The sequence below is a fragment of the Schistocerca gregaria genome, chromosome X (assembly GCF_023897955.1).
Source record: "Schistocerca gregaria isolate iqSchGreg1 chromosome X, iqSchGreg1.2, whole genome shotgun sequence".
NCBI classification, from domain to species: Eukaryota; Metazoa; Arthropoda; class Insecta; order Orthoptera; family Acrididae; genus Schistocerca; species Schistocerca gregaria.
Window position 1 is genome coordinate 503,696,574 of NC_064931.1, and position 23,041 is coordinate 503,719,614.

The window sequence follows — 23,041 nt, forward strand, 5'->3', positions numbered from 1 at the left end:
ACAATTTACATAAAGACCTAAAATCACTTACCTTGATCCAAAAAGGGCTCCAATATTCAGGAACACACATTTTCAATAAATTTCCAGCAACCATTAAAAACTTGGTTTCAGATAAAGTATGGTTTAAGCAGAGTTTGAAAGACTTTTTATAGGCAACTCCTTCTACTCCATAGATGAATATCTTAACAGAGACTGTTAAGTCAGCTTAAGTAAAAATCTCTGTTAGATTTAATTTTTGACAGCAAGTGGTCACAACAGTCAAGATTAGGTATTTTGTGTATGATAAATTTATTAATAGTGAATAACAGTGTTTCATTCTGACAGCATGTTAATTCTTTAAATATTGGCTGTTCCAGTTTACCACATTGTATTCACCTATTTCGACAATCTCCTGACAAATGATCAGGGTAATTAGTATTATACTCAAATGTTTTTTGTTTTTATGTTGTACTTTCTGACATGTTCCACAACCATGAGAATCATCTCATTTTATGGGTCTAAGGAATGAAAACTGAATCTAATCTAATCTACTCTACAGACTAAAAGCTTTGAAAGAAGGCAGTCAGGTAGATGCAGTATTTCTTGATTTCTGAAAAGTATTTGACTTAATACCACACCTACACTTATTGTCAAAAGTTTGATCATATTGGTTATCAAGAGGAGTTTACAACTGGATTGGGGACTATTTCATAGTGAGGACACAGCGTGTTATCCTGGAGAGTCATAATCAGATGTAGAAGCAACTTTTGATGCACACGGGGAGGTGTGTTGACCTTGTAGACAATATTAATAGTAGCCTCAGAGTTTTTCTAGATGATGCAGTTACCTGTGATGAATAGGCAGAATCAGTGAAAGAAACATCTTTTTAGTCTAAAAAGTATCCTTATTGTAACACATCTTATTTTTAATTGTTGAGTTATGAGACATTCTTTAGGTTTAAAATGGCATTTCCTCATAATTCTGCATTTTATGTGCACTGTTTCATTAGACCATAAAGGGGGAGGTGGTTGCAGTACTTGCCTGATTCCATATTATATTCATGAAGGAGACTCATTCTTAGAAGTACCTTTTAAACTGGCTTTTCAACTTGTAGCATAAAGAATAGTGGCAAAATTACATCTGTTGATGTGATGAATGAAGGGCTGAAATGATTTACATGCAGTATGTACATACATACATTAATACTTATTCCATAGATCGTGAATACAACATTTTGTAATGATGTGGAACATGTCACTTTAACAAAAGTTTTGTTTACACAAAATAATTAATTTATTTAGACCACCCTTTCTTCTAGTGTTGTAGCTATGCACTTTACTGTTATTTTTCAGTTGGGATGGGTTATTAAGAACAAATTTCATAAGTGAATATATGTATTGCAAAGGTACTGTGAATATCCTGAGTTCCTTAAATAAATGTCTGCAAGGTGATCTTGGGTGGGCTCCAGCTATTATTCTGATAACACGCTTTTGTGCAATGAATACTTTCTCTCTTAATGATGAATTGCCCAAAATATGATGCCATATGAAAGCAGTGAATGGAAATAGCCATAGTAGGCTAATTTACTGATATGTTCATCACCAAAATTTGCAATAACCCTAACAGCATAAGTAGCTGAACCTAACTGTTTCAGTGTGAGGGAAGCTCTGTGGACTGATGACATGATCCAAGCATTTAAAGCTCTCAAGTCTGCTCTCAGCCACGCTGTCATACTGGCACACCCAGTACCTGATGTGTTTCTTCCAGTTCAATTTCTCATCAATGCACACATCCAGAAATTTTGAATATTCTACCTTAGCAACAGACTTCTGTTCACAATCTATATTTACCAATGGTGTTATGCTATTTACTGTACAGAATTGTATAAACTGTGTTTTCTCAAAATTTAGTGAGAGTCCATTTGCAGAGAACCACTTAATAATTTTCTGAAAGACATTATTTACAATTTTCTCAACTGATTCGTGTTTGTTGGGTGTGATTACTATACATGTATCATCAGAAAAAAAGAACTAGCTTTGCATCTTCATGAATATAGAGTGGTAAGTCATTAATATATATTAAGAACCACATGGGACCCAAGACTGAACTCTGTGGGACACCATTCTTGGTTCCTCCCCAGTTATAGGACTCTGCTGATTTTTGCAGACTATCTGTACTGTTAACTTCAACCTTCTGCCATCTTCCAATTAAATATGAATTAAACTATTTGTGCACTGTCCTACGCATACCACAATACTTAAGCTTATCTAGAAGAATTTCATGATTCACACAATCAAAAGCCTTTGAGAGATCACAAAATATTCCAGTTGGTGATGTTTGGTTATTCAATGCATTTAATATTTTGATCAGTGAAAGCATATATAGAATTTCTGTTGAAAAACCTTTCTGAAAACGAAATTGACATTTTTACAAATATGTGATTCTACTCACAAATACATTACTTTTTCAAGAATTTTGGACAAACCTATCAAAAAGAGATTGGGTGGTAGTTCTTAGCATCACACCTATCCCCTATTATATACAATGGTTTAATATTACCATCTATCTATATGTGCCTGCGATACCTTCTTGATGTAGAATATTGTAATTATTCTTTCTTAGAATTAACACTTATTCTGCAACAGAAATCTCTGCATTATACTCTGCATGAAATTTTTTTGTATGAACCCTAAAAATTTATGATTATATTCCTACAAAAATATATATAAAAGGCATTTGGTTGTGTGTGGTAAGCACATTTCACTTCACTCAGATTTTATATGAAGAATTACAGTTCTAATCCACTATCACATAGTTAATCTTTCCCATCCCTAAATATTTGTAGATTTTTTATATATGTGTGGTGACTATTGACTACGAAAACAGTACCTTTGACTTTTGATTTGCACAATCTTTGCCATATATTATTCAATATCTTTGTTTTTGTGCTGGTTTTATGATCTTTTTTGCATTTCTTGTGATTGTTCTGTAGTTATGTAGTTAAAGTTGTTCTACAGTGTATCTTATATTGGTAATTCCTTCATCATACAACTGAGGGGTACAATTTATGACATTGGGGAGCCCTAGACTAAAACAACTGTCACCAAACTACTTGGTGCAGGCATTATACACCCATCAGATAACAATCGGTTTTCCCCATGCACTTTGTCCAGAAGAAAGGTGGTTCATTTTGTCTGTTCAGTTACTACAGATGTCTGAATTCTCACACTATTATAGGCAATTGTGTGATACCACATATTCAGGACTCCGCCCAACTGAACAACTGTACTTGAGTGTTCACTGTTCTGTGAGGTTACCTCTGAATATCCCTGTTCAAAAGCAATATCTTCATGACTACTGTAATTACTCCTTTTGGACTCTCTGAGTATTGTTTCATGACATACAACCTCAAAAATGTAACCCAGACTTTGCAGCAGTTTATTTATTATTTATTGTTCAACCTCCAGTTTGCATATGCCTGTTTGGATGATGTCCTGTGGAATGCAAACTGCAGGTAGCTCAAATCCAGGCCACACTACATAATAATGATGTCAAAATCAACTACAAGAAGCCACAACTAACTCACAACAGTTTTGCTCTCCTAGGCTATAGTGTGTCGACTGAGGGCATCCAACCAACATCTGACCATGTTGAGTTCATCCATAACCTTCCTAGACCCACAAACTACCATGAATTGACAAAATTCCTGGGCATTACAAACTTGTACCATCATCACTTTCCTTATGTTACCTCCATCCAGGCATTGCTTGCTGACAGCCTGATTGGAAAAAATACCTCAGGTGTGAAAGAAGCTCTGTGGACTGATGACATGATCCGAGCATTTAAAGCTCTCATGTCTGCTCTCAGCCACGCTGTCATGCTGGCACACCCAGTACCTGATGCCCCCATCTACATCACGGCTGATGTGAGAAATACATCAATATGTTCAGTTTTGCAATAGCACATTGGTGATTCCATCAAGCTTCTCAGATGTTTCTTGCCCAATTCAAGTGGTCTAAATTTGACTGCAAATTTCTCACTGTTTGTGAAGCAGTCAGACACTTCTGTGACAATACTGATCATGAGTTTACTAGCTTTACCAACCATTGGCTACTTACAGGTGCCATCCACAATCCTAGTAAAAGTGCTTCTCCTCAGCATCTGAGGCACGTGGAACTAATAAGCCAATATTCTACAGATGTATGCTATATATGCAGTTTTGACAATGTTGTTGCTGACTACCTGTCCAGTGTGAACATTACCACATCCTCTATTGAGATTGGCAAGTTGGGCTGCCTGCAAACAGATGACATCAATCTTGCAGACATGCTACAGGATACAAAATACGCAGACCAGTTGTACTTCTCCCCCTCCAACAAGTGGTGTTCAACTCTGCATGATCTTGCTCACCCATGCATCAGGGCCACTATGAAACTGGTTACTGAATGATTCATCTGGTCTGAAATTAAGAACAACTGTTGTGACTGGATGCAGGCCTGTATACCTTGCCCAAGAAGTAAATTGGATGACATGCACAGCCCCCTCTATGACTATCCAGCATCTCCAAAGGACGCCTACTTCATGTACACAATGACATTGTCAACCCCTGCCTTCCTGCAAGGACTTTCAATATATACTCTCATTCATTGACTGAGTAACAAGGTCAATCAAAGCCATCCCTCTATCCAACATTATGACTGATTCATTTGACCATGCTTTTGTCAACTCCTAGATTTTTCACTTTGGTTGCCCTTCATCTATACCACTAGTCAGGGTCACCAATTCAAATCCTTGCTATTCACCAAACTATGCAAGTTGTGCAGTGTTGACAAGTTCCACACTACTGTCTACCACGTGCAGAGCAACAGCCTCATGGAGTGTTGGCACTGCATCAAAAGGTGACCCTCATGTGCGATGGGCGTTTGTGGTGGTCAGGGACACCCCCATAGATTCTCCTAAGAATACTTGCCACTCACAAAGAGAACCTACAAGCCTCACTTGTCGATACCCTCTATGGTGAACTGCTCACCCTTCCTGCCAAGTTCATTGAACATTATAATCTCCCAAACAATGATGGGCTTCCAACTCTAGTTGATCAAGTGTGTGAACACATTTTCCACATCCATACTCCTTTGCTGAAACTGCTTCCAGTACCATAAGTGTTTTTCACAAAGGACTCCCCCTCCATTATGCTTCATGACAACCCTGTCTGTGTGTCTCTTCAGCCCCCATACTTAGGCCCTCACAAGGTTCTTGACCATGGACAGAACACATTGGACATACTACTAAATGACAGATGCCAGACAGTCTCATTGAGGAGGGAAAAGCCAGCCAGGTTGTTAACACATGACCTACAGTCACCTATTCCCTTACATTCACTGGCCATGGTCAACAACACACCTCCATGACACACAACACTTGAAGTGTGTGATAATTTTACCACTCAATGTGTTGCTCTCCTCTCAACTCCTTCACACCATCCCAAAACATATCTACTGTCAATGTCATGCTTACCTGGGCAATGTCTCCATTGAGTTTCGAGACAGCACTGTCTTCATTTCCGCCCTTCTTCTGCCTATGCAAGGTGATGCCTCAACAATTCACATACAGTTATTGAACTCCTCCAAGCTCCCTCCAGACACTGAGCAGGACCTCATAGCAGCCAAAATCTTGGGCGATAGCATCCTGTCTATTGTCATCCCTATCTGCCATCTGCCCCAATAGCTGAATGGTCAGTGTGATGGGCTGCCATCCTACGTGGCCCGGGTTCGATTCCCAGCTGGGTTGGGGATTTTCTTGGGTACTGGGTGTTGTCTTCATCATCATTTCATCCCCATCTAGCATGCAGGTCACTCAATGTGGCATCGAATGTAATAAGACCTGCACCAAGGCTGCCGGATCTGCCCCATAAGGGGCTTCCTGGCCAATGATGCCAAATGCTTATTTCCATTTCCGTTGCTCTCTGCTGACAGCTCATGGACATCCCTCTTGTTGATGAAACTCCTAACTCCCATGTGGGATGGCACATTTGACCACCTACATGGCTTCAAGATTTCACTGAGGACAGCATCTCTAGCCCAGTTCCTCTCCCTTTGCTTACCACTTGTGGCAGAAGGGGGGGGGGGGGGGGGGGGGGGATGCTCTGTGGTGACTATAGGCTGCAATAACAGCAACTTAGATTTTCGACTTGCACACTCTTTGATCTACTTTCTTTGACATCTTCGTCTTTGCACAGGTTTCCTGATGTTTTTTACTTCTTGTGCTTGTCCTGCAGTTGCGTGATTAAAGTTATTCTACAGCATATTTTGTGGTGGTGATTTCTACTCCTTGATCATACAACAAAGTAGCAGAATTTATCACATGTAGTTTAGTATCTTGTCATAGCAGAAAAACGTCTGGAGCAATAAATAATAATTGTGAATTGTATATCTAAAATAAAATGAAAGAATCTCTCATTGCCCTTTTATCTAAATTATCAAAATATCTGTATTCTAGAAGCACAAACCTCTTACTATCACTATAAGGGACAATATAAAGATTAAAATTAGACTTCATTCTTGCAGTACATAAATTAATTTGAATTACAACATTATAGCTTAAGTGTATAATGAATGTTATGAATATCAAGAGTATCACAGAAGAGCCCTCTAACCAACAGCACCATCAAAATAGTTATATAATTATGAAATATTAAAAGTCTCTTCAGGATTGCTGCCAGATCCTAAAATCAACTTGACTCAATATTTTGGTGATCCAACTGGTTGCCATCTTCATGGAGAATGCTGCTTCTGCTGATGAGTCCCGCTGAGAACTGACGCCAGGCTTCAAATCGACGTCCTATATAGGCCACCGTTCAGTACACGGCGCATGCGCCACCCATCACAGTTGCTGCCCTCCAAGACTGGGAAGTGGTGCCACCCTTAGCAGAACACTGGCAACAATGATATATTGCTCTCAGAGATGCATCCAAGAGCATTCAATTTTTATGTGAGATAGTACAGGATTCCACGTTCTGCTAGGAGGAAACCCATTGTCTCTGTTTATTGAATTATCCGCCAACTTAATGTCAATCGTCTCTTTATAGACACTGTTCCAAAACCCATAAATGTTGGCAACTACTACAGTTTCATCAAATTTCATACCGTGTCCCTCATTTAAGCAGTATTCTGCTACTGCCAATTTTTCTGGCTGTTGTAGCCTCATATGACAGGGATGTTCCACACACCTGTTATCAACTGTCCTAATCGAATGGCCAATGTAAGCCTTCCCACATTGACACAGAATTTTGTATACACTGGGTTTCCTAAGCCCCAAATCATCTTTCACAGAGCCAAGTTGTGCCCTAATCTTAGAAGGTGGACAGAACACACTCTTAATGTTAAATTTCCTCAAAATTCATCCAATCTTAAATGATAGGCCACCAGCATAAGGAAGAAAGGCCACTGATCTATGTGCCTCTTCATGCACCTCTAGAGATGGTCCAAACTCCATATCCCAATGAATCTGCTTCTGAGAGTACCCATTTTCCTTAGAAACAGCCATAAAATGTGCTATTTCTTAGGTTAAGCTGTCCGCATCAGAAATGACATATGCTCATCCACCACACCAATGCACTGGCATCCTTAGGACTTTGGTATGCAGAGCATATGTCATTTCTGACACTGACAGGATTTCAACTGCTCCATTTCACCCACTATTCCCGATAGTCCAGATATTTTCTATAAGATTAAGAGTGGATAATTTAGTACACCTGTCATGGTGCGGTCATGTGCCTCAGTGTTTGTCAAACCCTGAATGTACGTAAGCAGCCCTCTGAACATTGCTGTTGTCATAGTGAGGAGAGTGTTCACACCACAGTCATGAAGATATAGAAGAAAGGACAGCACTTGCTCCCCAAAAATGTTGCAATAAGAATCATGAATCATGTTCATGGTAATCTGAATGGGTGGGCCCAAGTCATGGTGCAAAAAGCACCGCAAAAAATTACAGAATTACTTCAGCCTGAACTACAATCTTCACATACAGTGGGTTAAATGCCTCAATGGGCCATTGGTGCACTTTATCTTCTTCTTTTTTATGGTTTTATTCATATTTTCACATTATTGGTATGTTAATGTATGAACTTGGCAATGTTAGTGAAAGAAGGGGAAAGATACCCCTTTTCCAATGCTCCAAAGTGTCCAGTGTGCTCTTTTAAGGAGATGACATCCCAAAGTCCTTGTTAGCAAACTCACCATTATGATCGGTGGATCAGAACTCTCCAACCAAACAGCAGCAGGAGCACTACCACCAACTTGAACAATGGCAACAATAAACCAGCTGTTACCGTGACTGAAACTTTCATTATTAACAAAATTAAAATTGCATCTCACAATTACACATGGTCTGTTGAGAATAGAAGTATTGGTAACTCCTTTCAGTTTGTTTTTCGTGTCACCCATTCCAGTGCCACTTTTTATTTCTTTGTTAGTAACACACTTGATAACAGTAGCATGAAGACATGCACATCAGCAGCATCCATGGTGTGATGTGGCTCAGTAAAGTTGCCTATGCAGCATATCACCCTCTCCAGTCAGCAAAGCTAGATTAGATTAGATTAGATTAGCACTTGTTCCATAGATCATGAATACGACACTTTGTAATGATGTGGAACATGTCAGGTTAATAAAAGGTGTCTGTACAAGATATTACATTAGACAAAATATTAGATGTCACTCACTTTTTTTATATCCAAAATTAATCTAATGAGTAGAAGGAGTTACCATTAAGAAATTCTTTTAATATCCTTTTAAATGCTATATGGCTATAAGTCAGACTTTTGATGCTATTAGGTAAGTGACCAAAGACTTTTGTGGCAGTATCATTTATCTCCTTCTGAGCCAAAGTTAGATTTAACCTTGAGTAGTGAAGATCATCCTTTCTCCTTGTGTTGTAGCCATGTACACTGCAATTACTTTTGAATTTGTTCAGATTGTTAATAACAAATTTCATAAGTGAATATACAGGGTGTTTCAAAAATGACCAGTATATTTGAAACGGCAATAAAAACTAAACGAGCAGTGATAGAAATTCACCGTTTGTTGCAATATGCTTGGGACAACAGTACATTTTCAGGCAGACAAACTTTCGAAATTACAGTAGTTACAATTGTCAACAACAGATGGCGCTGCGGTCTGGGAAACTCTATAGTACAATATTTTCCACATATCCACCATGCGTAGCAATAATATGGCGTAGTCTCTGAATGAAATTACCCGAAACCTTTGACAACGTGTCTGGTGGAATGGCTTCACATGTAGATGAGATGTACTGCTTCAGCTGTTCAATTGTTTCTGGATTCTGGCGGTACACCTGGTCTTTCAAGTGTCCCCACAGAAAGAAGTCACAGGGGTTCATGTCTGGCGAATAGGGAGGCCAATCCACACCCCTCCTGTATGTTTCGGATAGCCGAAAGCAATCACACAATCATCGAAATATTCATTCAGGAAATTTAAGACGTCGGCTATGTGATGTGGCCGAGCACCATCTTGCATAAACCACGAGGCGTTCGCAGTGTCGTCTAAGGCAGTTTGTACCACCACAAATTCACAAAGAATGTCCAGATAGCGTGATGCAGTAATCGTTTCGGATCTGAAAAATGGGCCAATGATTCCTTTGGAAGAAATGGTGGCCCAGACCAGTACTTTTTGAGGATGCAGGGATGATGGGACTGCAACATGGGGCATTTCGGTTCCCCATATGCACCAGTTCTGTTTATTGATGAAGCCGTCCAGGTAAAAATAAGCTTCGTCAGTAAACCAAATGCTGCCCACATGCATATCGCCGTCATCAATCCTATGCACTATATCGTTAGCGAATGTCTCTCGTGCAGCAATGGTAGCGGCGCTGAGGGGTTGCCGTGTTTGAATTTTGTATGGATAGAGGTGTAAACTCTGGTGCATGAGACGATACGTGGACGTTGGCGTCATTTGGACCGCAGCTACAACACGGCGAACGGAAACCCGAGGCCGCCGTTGGATCACCTGCTGCACTAGCTGCGCGTTGCCCTCTGTGGTTGCCGTACGCGGTCGCCCAACTTTTCCAGCATGTTCATTCGTCATGTTCCCAGTCCGTTGAAATTTTTCAAACAGATCCTTTATTGTATTGCTTTTCGGTCCTTTGGTTACATTAAACCTCCGTTGAAAACTTCATCTTGTTGCAACAACACTGTGTTCTAGGCGGTGGAATTCCAACACCAGAAAAATTCTCTGTTCTAAGGAATAAACCATGTTGTCCACAGCACACTTGCATGTTGTGAACAGCACACGCTTACAGCAGAAAGACGACGTACAGAATGGCGCACCCACAGACTGCGTTGTCTTCTATATCTTTCACATCACTTGCAGCGCCATCTGTTGTTGAAAATTGTAACTACTGTAATTTCGAAAGTTTGTCCGCCTGAAAATGTACTGTTGTCCCAAGCATATTGCAACAAACGGTGTATTTCTATCGCTGCTCGTTTAGTTTTTATTGCCGTTTCAAATATACCGGTCATTTTTGAAACACCCTGTATATTTTGTGAGGCTACAGTGAAGATTTTTAGCTCTTTAAATAAGTGTCTGCAGGATGATCTTGGATGAGCTCCAGCAATTATCCTGATTACACGCTTTTGTGAAATGAACACTCTTTTACTCAATGATGAGTTACCCCATAATATGATGCCATACAAAAGCATAGAATGAAAATAGGCGTGGTAAGCTAATTTACTCAGATGTATATCGCCAAAATTTGCAATGACCCTAATAGCATAAGTAGATAAACTCAAACGTTTCAGCAGATCCTCAGTGTGTTTTTTCCATTTCAACCCCTCCTCAATGCATACACCTAGAAATTTTGAATATTCTACCTTAGCTACTGATTTCTGATCAAAGTCTATATTTATTAATGGGGTCATTCCATTTACTGTGTGGTACTGTATATACATGTTTTGTCGAAGTTTAATGAGAGCCCATTTGCACAGAACCACTTAATGATTTTCTGAAAAACATTGTTTACAATTTCATCAGTTAATTCTTGTCTGTCAGGTGTGACAGCTATACTTTTATCATCTGCAAAAAGTACCAGCTTTGCATCTTTGTGAATATACAATTGCAAGTCATTACTATATATTAAGAACAGCAGGGGTCTCAAGACCAAACTCTGTGACACCACATTCTTGATTGTTCCCCAGTTTGAGAAATCGCCAGTTTTTTGCATATTATGTGAACTGTTTATTTCAATTTTCTGCACTCTTCCAGTTAGGTATGATTTAAACCATTTGAGCACTGTCCCATTCATACCACAGTACTTGAGCTCATCTAGAAGTATTCCATGACTTACACAATGAAAAGCCTTTGATAGATCACAAAAAATCCCAACGGGTGACTTCTGGTTACTCAGAGCATTTAATATTTCATTAGTGAAAGTATATATAGCATTTTCCATTGAAAACCCCTTCTGGAAACTTTATTTTTACAAAGGTGTGAAGCTACTCTACATACATTACTTTTTCAAGAATTTTGGATTAGGCAGTCAGAAGAGAGATTGGGTGGTAGTTGTTGACATCACACATATCCCCCTTTTCATGCAGTGGTTTAACAATGGCATACTTCAGTGTTTCTGGGAAAATACCCTGCTTCAGAGAGCTGTGACATATGTGGCTAAGAATCCCACTTATGTCTTGGGAACAAGCTTTTATTATCCTGCTGGAAATGCCATCAATTCCATGTGAGCTTTTATTCTTCAGAGAGAGTATTATCTTCCTAATTTCAGAAGGAGAAGAGGGAGGAATTTCAATTGTATCAAATGGTGTGGGTAAGACCTCTTCCATAAACTGCCTTGCTTCTTCTAATGAACATTTAGATCCTATTTTCTCTACAACATTCAAAAAATGATTATTCAAAATTTTTTTTTTACTTCTGGCTTGTTGTTTATCAAGTTTCCATTCACTTTGATGGTGATGCCATCATCCTGTACTGTTGGTTGTCCTGTCTCCCTTGTAATAATATTCCAAATTCTCCTTTTGATTTTGTTATCAGAGGTATTAATCTCAGACATGATGCACATGCTTCTGGACTTTTTAATAACCTTTCTTAATGTAGCACAGTAGTTTTTATAATATTTGGCTGTTTCTGGGCCATTACTCTTTCTTGTTTTTAGATACAGTTCCCTTTTGTGGTTACTCTGCTGAGGAGGGCATGGCCATGTGTAGGCAACCTGCAAAGACCCGTGTTATGTCACCGTGTTGCGCTATATGCAGTTGAGCCAGTGACCTTATAATACAATGTAACAATTCCAGTGAAACCATTAGCACGAATGAATTCCAGTGTATGAAACCAAAATAAATGTTAAATAGTAACTTGTTAAAATAAATGCTTCTCCTGAAAATTTATATCACTGAAACTGAAAAGCATTTTTGGGTACATAATACGAACTAGAAACCTTTTCAGAATGCTTATTAATTTGTTCATTTAGTAGGTCTATCATGTGAATTAACCAAATGCTTCAGCGATTTGTTAGTCTTATGAGAAGAACAGAACATGTACTGCAATTTTTCACTATATGATCAGTCATATGGAATTGGTATCAATACAGAAATACTTGTAACAAATGTTGATCAACATTAGATTGAAATGAAAAAGAAATGTCTCATGAAATTCAGTGAAATGGAATGAAAAGAGTTGAATATTTCAGAAGCAAGCTGTCAAAAATGGACGGGCCTACAGCACATGCAACATTTATAGACTTACCACACTCACTACTGATTGGCACACACAAAACAACACATTGTAAAATATTCAGAGTCCATTGATATGTTGATAAAGCAGTTAACTGCATATTGTATAATCCACAGTGTTCAAAATTATTTTATTCCAATGCTAGAACCAAAAAAGACCTATTGTCTGAGCACGAAACATTATTTCTGTAAGTATGTTTATAACCTAAATGAACTACGCCAGTGATTAAATGTTACGCTGTAAAAGAGGGAAAGCAGGAGAATTCAACATTTCAGTTGATTGGATAAGGCTATTCTATTGAACTGTATTTGTTATAGCTGATGTAAAAATATTCCAACACACATATAAGTAATGTCTCTCTTTCCTGTGCCTGTATCATTTCAGATCAAATTGAAAGCACATTGGAACGCCTCAAAGTGGACTTTGTTTGTGACTGGTTGTCCCAGCTTCGTACAAGTCACTTCAAAATTTTTGTGTCCTGTCTGTTACCACATCCAGCAGATTATGCAAGAGTTGGTGGTCACTGGTATGTGTAGCAAAAATGGATTATCTGTCATGAATGTCAGAACATTTGGTGTTAAATATCTTATGAAATTACCCTTAATAGCATACTGACATATTATGCTTATGTAGCTGCATTTCATTTTCCTGAAAAATATTCTGCCTTGCATTAATTTTCCACAGCATTATTTTAAGTCTCATACATTGGTTTAACTCATTTCTGCTTAAGTATAAGAAACAGAAGTGACATTCTTTAAAATGCTAAGTTTTTGCTCATATTATAGGTAATGTATATTCAATTTATATTTCATTGTGTGAAAAATAGTGTTGTGTGGTTTGAACTAAATGGCCCACCCCAGGTTCACACAAGTAGGGCTAAATATTTGCAGCTGGACAACTTGTCTGTTGCAGTGTTAATTTTAGTGACGAGCCACTATATAGCATTTTGATAAAAACACAGAATAAAAACACGGAATATCAACACTTTCATATAACTTACATGATTAAAGCAGCAAACAACAGAAAAATTATCAGAAGGCATGAATGTTATGTGTTCCATATTTGGTGTTTGCAGTAACATCTTGTGGCAATGATAGTCATTACTACAGTCCAATTATACTGAAGAGCCAAAGAAACTGGTACACCCACCTAATATCATGCAGGGCCCCCATGAGCACACAGAAGTGCAGCAATACAATGTGGCATGGACTCAACTAATGTTTGGAATAGTGCTGGAGGGAATGACACCATGAATCCTGCAGCACTGTCCATAAATCCATTAGAGTATGAGGGGGTAGAGATCTCTTCTGAACAGGACACTGCAAGGCATCCCAGATATGTTCAATAACATTCATGTCTGGGGAGTTTGGTGGCAAGCAGAAGTGTTTAAGCTTGGAAGAGCACTCCTCGAGCAATTCTGGGCATGTAGGGTGTCGCATTGTCATTCTGAAATTGGCCAAGTCAACACACAATGGACAGGAATGGATGGAGATGATCAGAAAGGATGCTTACATATGCTTCATCTGTCAGAGTCGTATCTAGACATATCAGGGGGTCCCACATAACTCCAACTGCACATTCCCCACATTATTACAGAGCCTCCATCAGCTTGAACAGTCCATGCTGACATGCAGGGTCCATGGATTCACAAGGTTGTCTCCATACCCGTACACATTTATCCGCTCAAGACAACTTGAAACAAGACTCTTCCAACCAGGCAACATGTTTCCTGTTATCAACAGTGCAATGTTGGTGTTGAGAGGCCCAAGTGAGGCATAAATCTTTGTGTCATGCATTCATCAAGGGTATATGAGTGGACCTTCTCCAAAAGACCATACTGATGATGGCTCATTGAATGGTTTACATGCTGACACTTGTTGATGGCACAGAATTGAAATCTACCGCAATTTGTGGAAAGATTGCACATCTGTCACATTGAATGATTCTCTTTAGTCTCTTTGGTCCCATTCTTGCAGGATCTTTTTCTGGCTGCAGGAATATTGGAGATTTGATGTTATACCAGATTCCTGATATTCATGGTACACTCATGAAACGGTCATATGGGAAAATCCCTACTTCATCGCTACCTTGGAGATGCTGCGCCCCATCACTCAAGCACTGACTATAACACCACGTTCAAACTCACTTAAATCATGATAACCTGCCATTGTAGGAGCAGTAACCAATCTAACAACTGTGCCAGACACTTGTTGTCTTATATAGGCATTGCTGAGTGCAGAGTGGTACTGCCTGTTTGCATATGTCTGTATTTGAATATGCATGCCTATACCAGTTTCTTGGATGCTTCCCTGTAATATTTCTTGACAGCTGAATCTTCATGTGTTGGAGCTGGTTTCTTTCAGTTAGCATATTCAACATCATGCTTGATCTACTTGCCATTGCCAAACTGCCACAAAAATTGGTCAGTTCACTTCCAATTGCTTGTCCAGCATGATGTGTTTGGATCCCAAATCATGGGGCTGTAACTTTTATTTTGTCTTTCATCACATGTGATAACCACATCAACAACAACACTCATACACAATGATGCTGATGAAATAAACATATTTCATACACTGCACTAACTAAACACTACTGGATACTTCTGCAGAAGGTGTGATTCAGAGTCACATATAAAATTATCATAATCACAGACATCAGCTTGCATTAGATAAGGTAGGACTAGCAATGCATGAGGCTGAATTTTTGAAGACTCCACTTCATCATTGCAACTGCATCACCACAACCATAAATATAAATACTGAACCCAGTGTGATGGTGTAGCACAATGGCTAGCATACGAACCTGTCTTGTAGAAGATTGTAGGTTCAAAGGTCATCAAACACAACATTTTTTTAAAAAAATTGTAAATCTTGTCAAAAGAGTTTGATTGTTACTTTTATTTAGTTACTTAGTTTAAATGTATTTTTTTATTTCTAAATCACTGAGGTCACGGCTCACACAGAGTGCATCACAGAGTGCCCCAGAGAGCTACAACACTAAGAAGAATGGCTTCTCAGCATTTGGCAAGATCAATGTGTAGTTTTTTGGTAAGGATAAGGAAAAGGGAAATATTTTATTTACTTTCTATAATTATGGGTGAGATCACCCACGATTTTAGTTCTTTTTATTTTTCTTCCTATCATTCTTTTTTCATTTGAAATCTGCCTGTGTTACCTATAATCTGCAACCAAGTACCAACAAATATTGATCATTGGTTAGTAACATGACAGCTCATGTAGCCATGGTGAACATAGTTTCAGGTAACCAATGATTTACAGTTTGCCTTTACCCCTGCAACTGAATTTCTTCTGTCTTGAATTTGGTCATAGAAGTTTGCTTTAATCACCATGATTTTAGTTCTATCGCAGATTTTTAACTGTCATTCTCTCAAATACTTTCCACATCATGATGTTCTGGTTAGCTTAGGGCATGAGTTTAAATTCAGGGCTGCAAAACACTTTGTCTGCATCAGTTTAGTCATTAGTCACTTAAAATCAGCTGTCGGCAGAGTATCTCGCATTTCCAACATACCTCGCTGCAGCCACTTCCAACGTTGATCTGTGTTACACATCAACAGCATTTGTGAAGTGATCCACCATGTTTTTGTGTCACATATAACTGAACAGTAGCCAGCTGCCAATGAGGCCACACTGTAGCAACAAATACCAGACATCAAATATCAAGAAATTTTAATCAGACTCTTGCTGCCATGCCAACAGGTACACTACACTGCTGTGCAAGTTCAGAGTGAAATTCAAACACTTACCAAACACTCCACTGCAGTGCCAGTATGGTTAGGTCCATTTGACCACAACAGAGTATGGCATGAGCTACAGTCACTTTTTGCTCCACCAGATCCTACACATACCCAGCTCAAGACAAATCCAGAGATTGTGCTGTCCAGGGAAGTTTCTGCACATCTTGCAGAGACTGTTTAATTTCATGGGGAGTGTGGGAGTGAGCATTGTCTTATTGAAACTACACATCACATACCTCTTGCAAGAACGGTAAAATAACAGGTCTAACAACATCCTGCACATACTGAGCACTGGTCAGCATCACCTACAGAAGCACCATAGGTGAACAAGACCTGTAGTTTATTGCACTCTACACCATAAGGCCTGAGTTTGGGCCATTGTGTCTTGGCTGCATTCACTCTATGAACAGATTGCTTAACTCATTCTTGTGAGGTGTTATTCAATTTGTTTGCACTGCTATGAAGTGTATCTAACAAGTAAAATTTGAGATTTTAGACTTTCCAGTCTTGCTGCTCCTCTTGTATGGTATCCAGATCATTTGAAACTACCAGATCTGGTATCCTAGCCTGGCATGTTTGAAGACCCACTGGGCAGTATGGACATCAATGACTGCCACTCTGCAGCATTGAAGTCATTGATGTAAGTGCTGCCATAAGCCACATTTGTCTGGTTGGCCTGTGAGGGCTCATGGCTGGCCTTTAAGGCTAGCAGTGCAGCCTCTCCATCTGTTAGTTGTAATTTCTCTTCATTACCATATAGAGCTTGCTAAACATTGTTGTCTTTGTTGTAAATTTACTGCATCCTAGTATTCAATCTTGATTTCCCATTTAGACTTGTTATTCCGCTGTGCCATCTCCACTGTCTGTTGTTCCCTCGTGCTGCCAACTTGTTATTTGCTGGTGAGTCACTGGTGATGCTCTTGGCCAACCAGCCACCCACCATTGGTTCTGAAGTTGTCCTCAGACTTGTCCAATTCCAGTCACTATAACTGGTGACAAGGTAAAAGTTTAGCAGTGTTCCATGGATTCCAAGCTTATGCAACTTGTGGAACAGCAGTAGTAGCAGCAGATTTTCCTGCAGTACGAACTCCTACATTGGGTGCCAATTAGACCACAACATATCAGATCAATGACTCTGCATACAAAATTTTGGAAACTGTGTTTGTACAAGTGAAATCGCAAATACATCACTCACAAGCAGCATGACTGACTAGCAGCAGTTTCAGCAGTGGCAGTCCCAACAACAATTTCAACTTTTGTTGGATTGCTTATAGGTTCAGGGTTCCCAACCCATGTAGTCTGGTGTCAGTTCCCATGTGGACACATATTTTCAGAAGCTGAAACAACACTTCACTGCTTTTCGGGTTTACAATGACACTTTCTAATATTGCTCTTCCTATCTTGTGCTCCCCCAGAGATGTGTTTCCTGCTAAAGAAGACCACTACACTCTTGAATCTGGTTGCCTTCAGGTTCAAGAAGATGTGTTCACTGCTGTCCAGTTATTATTCTTGATTACATGTGGTCCCATCACACCTCCAGTTCCATTACTACCACAAGTAACCTGATCAGTCATACTGCATGTGAGTGACGTATTTGCAATTTCACTTGTCCAAAAAACATGGTTTCCAACACTTCATATGCAGATTCACTGATCTGAGATGTGGTATAATTGGCACTTAATGTAGAAGTTTGTACTGCAGCTCAAACTGGCCACTCATTTCTTAGACAATGTTTTGAAAATCACACACTCTTTTGAGATCACACAGACAGCAAATGAACACCTTGTGGCTCAGCCTTTTTCCCACCATCAGCATCATGAGTCATTGACTTTAGATGTCTCCATGGCCTCTGAACAGCTTGTTACACCCTGTTGACATAAGCAGCAGGGTCTCCTGATGTGCCCTGACTGCTTCATGGTATACCTGCATGTGGACTGGCCAGATTTATGGACACACTGTGAGAAAGATAGGCCTCTTCACACTGTTCATTTTCATTGTCAATTGTCATTATAGTCGGATGCCTCTGCCACATGCATAATGGGATTGTGTGTGAACTTCAGGCACTTGTTTCTCAGGGTGATACTTCCCCCTCTAAGTTGTTTATCACCCTCATTACTGCAGACCAGGCTGTCTGCTTCCAGGTAGACACAAGGGCTACAGTTTCTTTGATGAACTCCCACATGTATTCTTGTCTTGGTTCCCCTGACCTGGTCCTGCCCCCCTGTATGTTGGTTACCTTTTGTGACAATTCGACTCCCCTCCAGGGTCAGTTCTCTGTCAATGCTACACACAAACAGGATTTCCAGTTGATAACTCTATTTGCTGTTGATAGCCACTCTGCTGGTAAAATTTTTGGTTTGATACCTTCTCACTGTTTGGATTCTCCATCACTGACAAGATTCAACTTGTTCCTTCTAGGGGTCATCGATTTCTGTACCACCTTCATGCCTCTGTCTGAACTCAGCCTAGGGTGCAACATGGATTTCCAGGCCCACATCTCCTTACATCATGATGCTGTGCTCCATTTCTGCCATGCGTGACCTCTTCCTCTCTATTTACAGGTGACGGTTAATCAAGAACTTGATCATCTCCATACAGTTGTAGTAACTGAACCTGTCAAAACTAGTGCTTGGGCCACACTCATGGTGGTAGTGAAGAAACGCAATGGCTCTCCCCAGCTGTGTAAAGATTTTAAATCAACTATCATTGCCCAGGTACAAGTGGAAACCTCTCCCATCACAGGTCCAGAGGACCTCCTCATGAAGTTTGTTGGAGTTGAATATTTCTGTAACATAAACAAAGTTGAAGCATATTTGCAGATCCCCCTGGATGAAGAATGCAATGCATTATGGTCATCAATACTCCCTTTGACTTATAGAATGTAGGTCATTCCCATTTGGGATCACTTCCACTCCAGCAATTTTCAAGAGATATCTGGAATATTTAACTATGTCCCTTTCTGCTTGTACTATTTAGAAAACATAACTGTCAAGGGCACTATGCATCAGGACCACCTGCACAACCTTTGTACCCTTTGAATTACATTGCATAATACAGGACTCAAGTGTCAGTTACACAAATGCCAGGTTCTTCAGGAGCAAGTGGGACACCTTGGTCAGTTGGTCAGCAGAGATGGGAGTCAGCCCACTGGGGATGACACTTCTGTCATTGATTGTCTACCCTGCCACCAAAAAACCACAGAAGCTGCAGGCTTTTTTGAGGAAGGTAAATTATTATTCTAAGTTCCTGCTACAGGCAGCCCACATTATGTATCTGCTCAACCATTTACATAAAAAGGATGTCCAGTATAGGTGGACAGTTGTTTGTGAGAATGCTTTCACACAGCTGAAGCACCTGTTGTGCTCATCACCCTGCCTTATGCCATTTACTCCATCATGTCCGCTGGTTTTGGCCATGGATGTTTCTCCATATGGCACTAGTGCAATACTGGCACATAGGAATGATGATGGTAGGGGGCAACTATATGCCTGTCTGTCAAAGAAGCTGACACATGCTCAAAAGAACAACTCACAGATTGGGAAAGAGGCTTTGGTGATTGTCTTTGCCATTAAGAAGTTCCACTTTTTTCCTTTTTGTTGCCACATTTACCCTCATTGTAGATCACATGCTACTAGTGGCTCTCCTTGGGCCCCATTCTTGGCTTCTGGAGCAGGCTCCACAATGCCTCCAGCATTGTGTGCTCTTCCTCAGATCATACATTTATACAATCAAATACAAGGCCACAGCACAACACCCAAATACAGATGCCCTTTCTTATCTGCCCTCATGACTTTACCTGTCATTTGACCTACAGATGTTTCCACATCAGTGAGGAACAATGGCGCGCCTTGGATGTGTTTCCAATTATGGCTAATCTCATCACTGTACGCATTCTCCACAACCCCATCTTGCGGCATGTGATGCACTATGTGCTCCATGGGTGGCCCATTTCATTTTCAAAGTTTGCCAATCTCACGCTCCAGGTCTGGGCTCACCTCTCTCACCATTTGTCTGTCATCTCCAATGTTCTCCTACTAGATGCAGAGGCAGATAAACACTGTGCCCCCACATTCTGCACCCTCTCCATCATGGGCACTGGGATATATCATGGATGAGGGCAGTTGTGAGACACCATACCTACTGGCTGGGACTGAAAGAGATATGGAGGCCACAGTCTACACCTCTTCTGCTTGTGACTGGCATCAGGCAGCTCCACCCCAGTCCTTCTTGTCCTGACCCACCCTCCAACACCACTGGGATTGCATTCACCTGGGCTTTGTGGACCCCGTCGTGCATCTATGTGGTTCATTGTAATGGATGTTTATTTTAACTACCCATACATGGTCAGCATGGTGCTCAGAACAACTGACAACACTCTCACTGCTAGCATCCAGATTCTTGCCACCAAAGGTCTTCCTTGCACCATCAGGTTGAATAATGGGCACCAATTCACAGTAGCAGCATCCAAATGGTTCTGCACCTCCAATGGCAGCGAGCACCTGTTTAGTCCACCATTTCACCCCTTCTCCTGTAGTGAAATGGAGCGTATCATGCATATGTTTAAACAACAGAAGTTGAAAGCAGTGGGCACTTCTATCACCACAGCTGTGCTCACACTGTTTTTCAGCAACTAATGGTCTGTCTTGTTCATGACTGAAGGAGCTCCTCCATGGGCAGCATCCATATGCTCTCCTCCTCCTCCTCCTGGTCTCACAGCTGATGCAATCCCAGATCTGGCCTCCCTTACCTTTCTTCCAGGCGCAGCTGTTTGTGCACACTTATATGAGTCAAAACCTTCATGGGTGCTGGTCACAATCATTGCCATCCACAGTCAGTGTCCTATGGTGGTGGAGACTCTGAGGGCTTTGGAGTGCTGGCACACCAACCATCTCCATCCATGCCTATCATCTGTCCCACAGCCACCATGTCAGTCAGTCCAGCAATGCCCATTTTAGCCACTCTCATGCCCACCATGGCACAACTTGTGTTCTTGACAACCAGTAGCAGTGCCCAAGCATTTGGGCATGGAAGTGAAGGCCTCAGGGAAATCTCTGTCCTCTTGACTGTCAGACAGATTATCAAATTGGGCTCTTTAAAGAGCTAAATGACAGTTGTATACCTCTGCTCTCATCTTTGCCCTCTCTGCATCAGATAGCATTGCTGAGGTTATGGGAGACACCCGTGTTACTGGAACTGCTATTCCTCTTTCTACAGGCCCCCTCCACCATCATCCAGGGTCATGGTGACCAAAGATATTGCAACAGGTAATCAGGGTCATTGAGGGGGCCCTGCACCATCTCAAGTGACATCCTTCACACACCACCTTCCTCACTTTCAATTGGCTCCACCCTAAGGCTCACTATCTAATTAAACATAATAAGAAGGAACACTGTGAATGCTACACCTCCTCCATGAGAGCATATGCATCTTCATCCCAAGTGTTGACTAAGCTCTGTAGTCTGCTCAGTTGCTGAAGAGCAATAACTGTTCTGAGTCTCTTTCTTCGTGGTGTTATTTTCACCATTGCATGAGTAATACTGAGCACCTTGCAGTCCACTTTGCAACAGTATTGGCATCCTCTTTTTATCCACGCATAAAGAAGAATTTGAAAATATCTCCCTATCTTTCAGCCCCATCATGCCCAATTATACACAACTGGCCATTAAAATTGATACACTAAGACAAAATGCAGATGATAAACAGGTATTCATTGGACAAATATATTATAGTATAACTGACATGTGATTACATTTTCACGTAATTTGGGTGCATAGATCTGGAGAAATCTGTACCCAGAACAACCACCTGTGGCCATAATAACAGCCTTGATATGCCTGGGCATTGAATCAAACAGAGCTTGGATGGTGTGTACAGGTACAGCTGCCCGTGCAGCTTCAACATGATACCATAGTGCATCAAGAGTAGTGACTGGTGTATTGTGACAAGCCAGTTGCTCGGCCACCATTGATCAGATATTTTCAATTGGTGAGAGATCTGGAGAATGTGCTGGCCAGAGCAGCAGTTCTTGCATTAGCCTTCTGAAATGTAGGGTTTCACAGGGATCGAATGAAGGGTAGAGCCACGGGTCGTAACACATCTAAAATGCAACATCCACTGTTCAAAGCACAGTCAATGCGAACAAGAGGTGACCGAGCTGTGTAACCAATGGCACCCCATACCATCGCACGATGTCGCCAAACATGGATGCGACCATCATGATGCTGTAAACAGAACCTGGATCATCCAAAAAAAAAAAAAAAAAAAAAAAAAAAAAAAAAAAAAAAAAAAAAAAAAAAAAAAAAAAAAGACGTTTTGGATTCGAGCACCCAGGATTGTCATTGAGTACACCATTGCAGGCGCTCCTGTCTGTGATGCAGTGTCAAGGGTAACCGCAGCCATGGTCTCCGAGCTGATAGTCCGTGCTGCTGCAAACATCGTCGAACTGTTCGTGCAGATGGTTGTTGTCTTGCAAACATCTCCACCTGTTGAGTCAGGGATCAAGACATGGCTGCACAATCTATTACAGTCATGCAGATTAGATGCCTGT

At 40.5% G+C, this 23,041-nt stretch overlaps 1 protein-coding gene across 4 annotated transcripts in view; it reads left to right on the forward strand.

The window, feature by feature from the left end:
• LOC126297705 (protein unc-79 homolog) overlaps positions 1-23,041 on the forward strand; it is an 810,295-nt gene that overhangs the window by 122,254 nt on the left and 665,000 nt on the right. For all 4 annotated transcript variants that reach the window (XM_049988834.1, XM_049988837.1, XM_049988836.1 and 1 more), the window contains exon 10: positions 13,119-13,260. In XM_049988834.1, the coding sequence (XP_049844791.1) occupies positions 13,119-13,260 (142 nt within the window). The remainder of the gene's footprint in view (positions 1-13,118; positions 13,261-23,041) is intronic.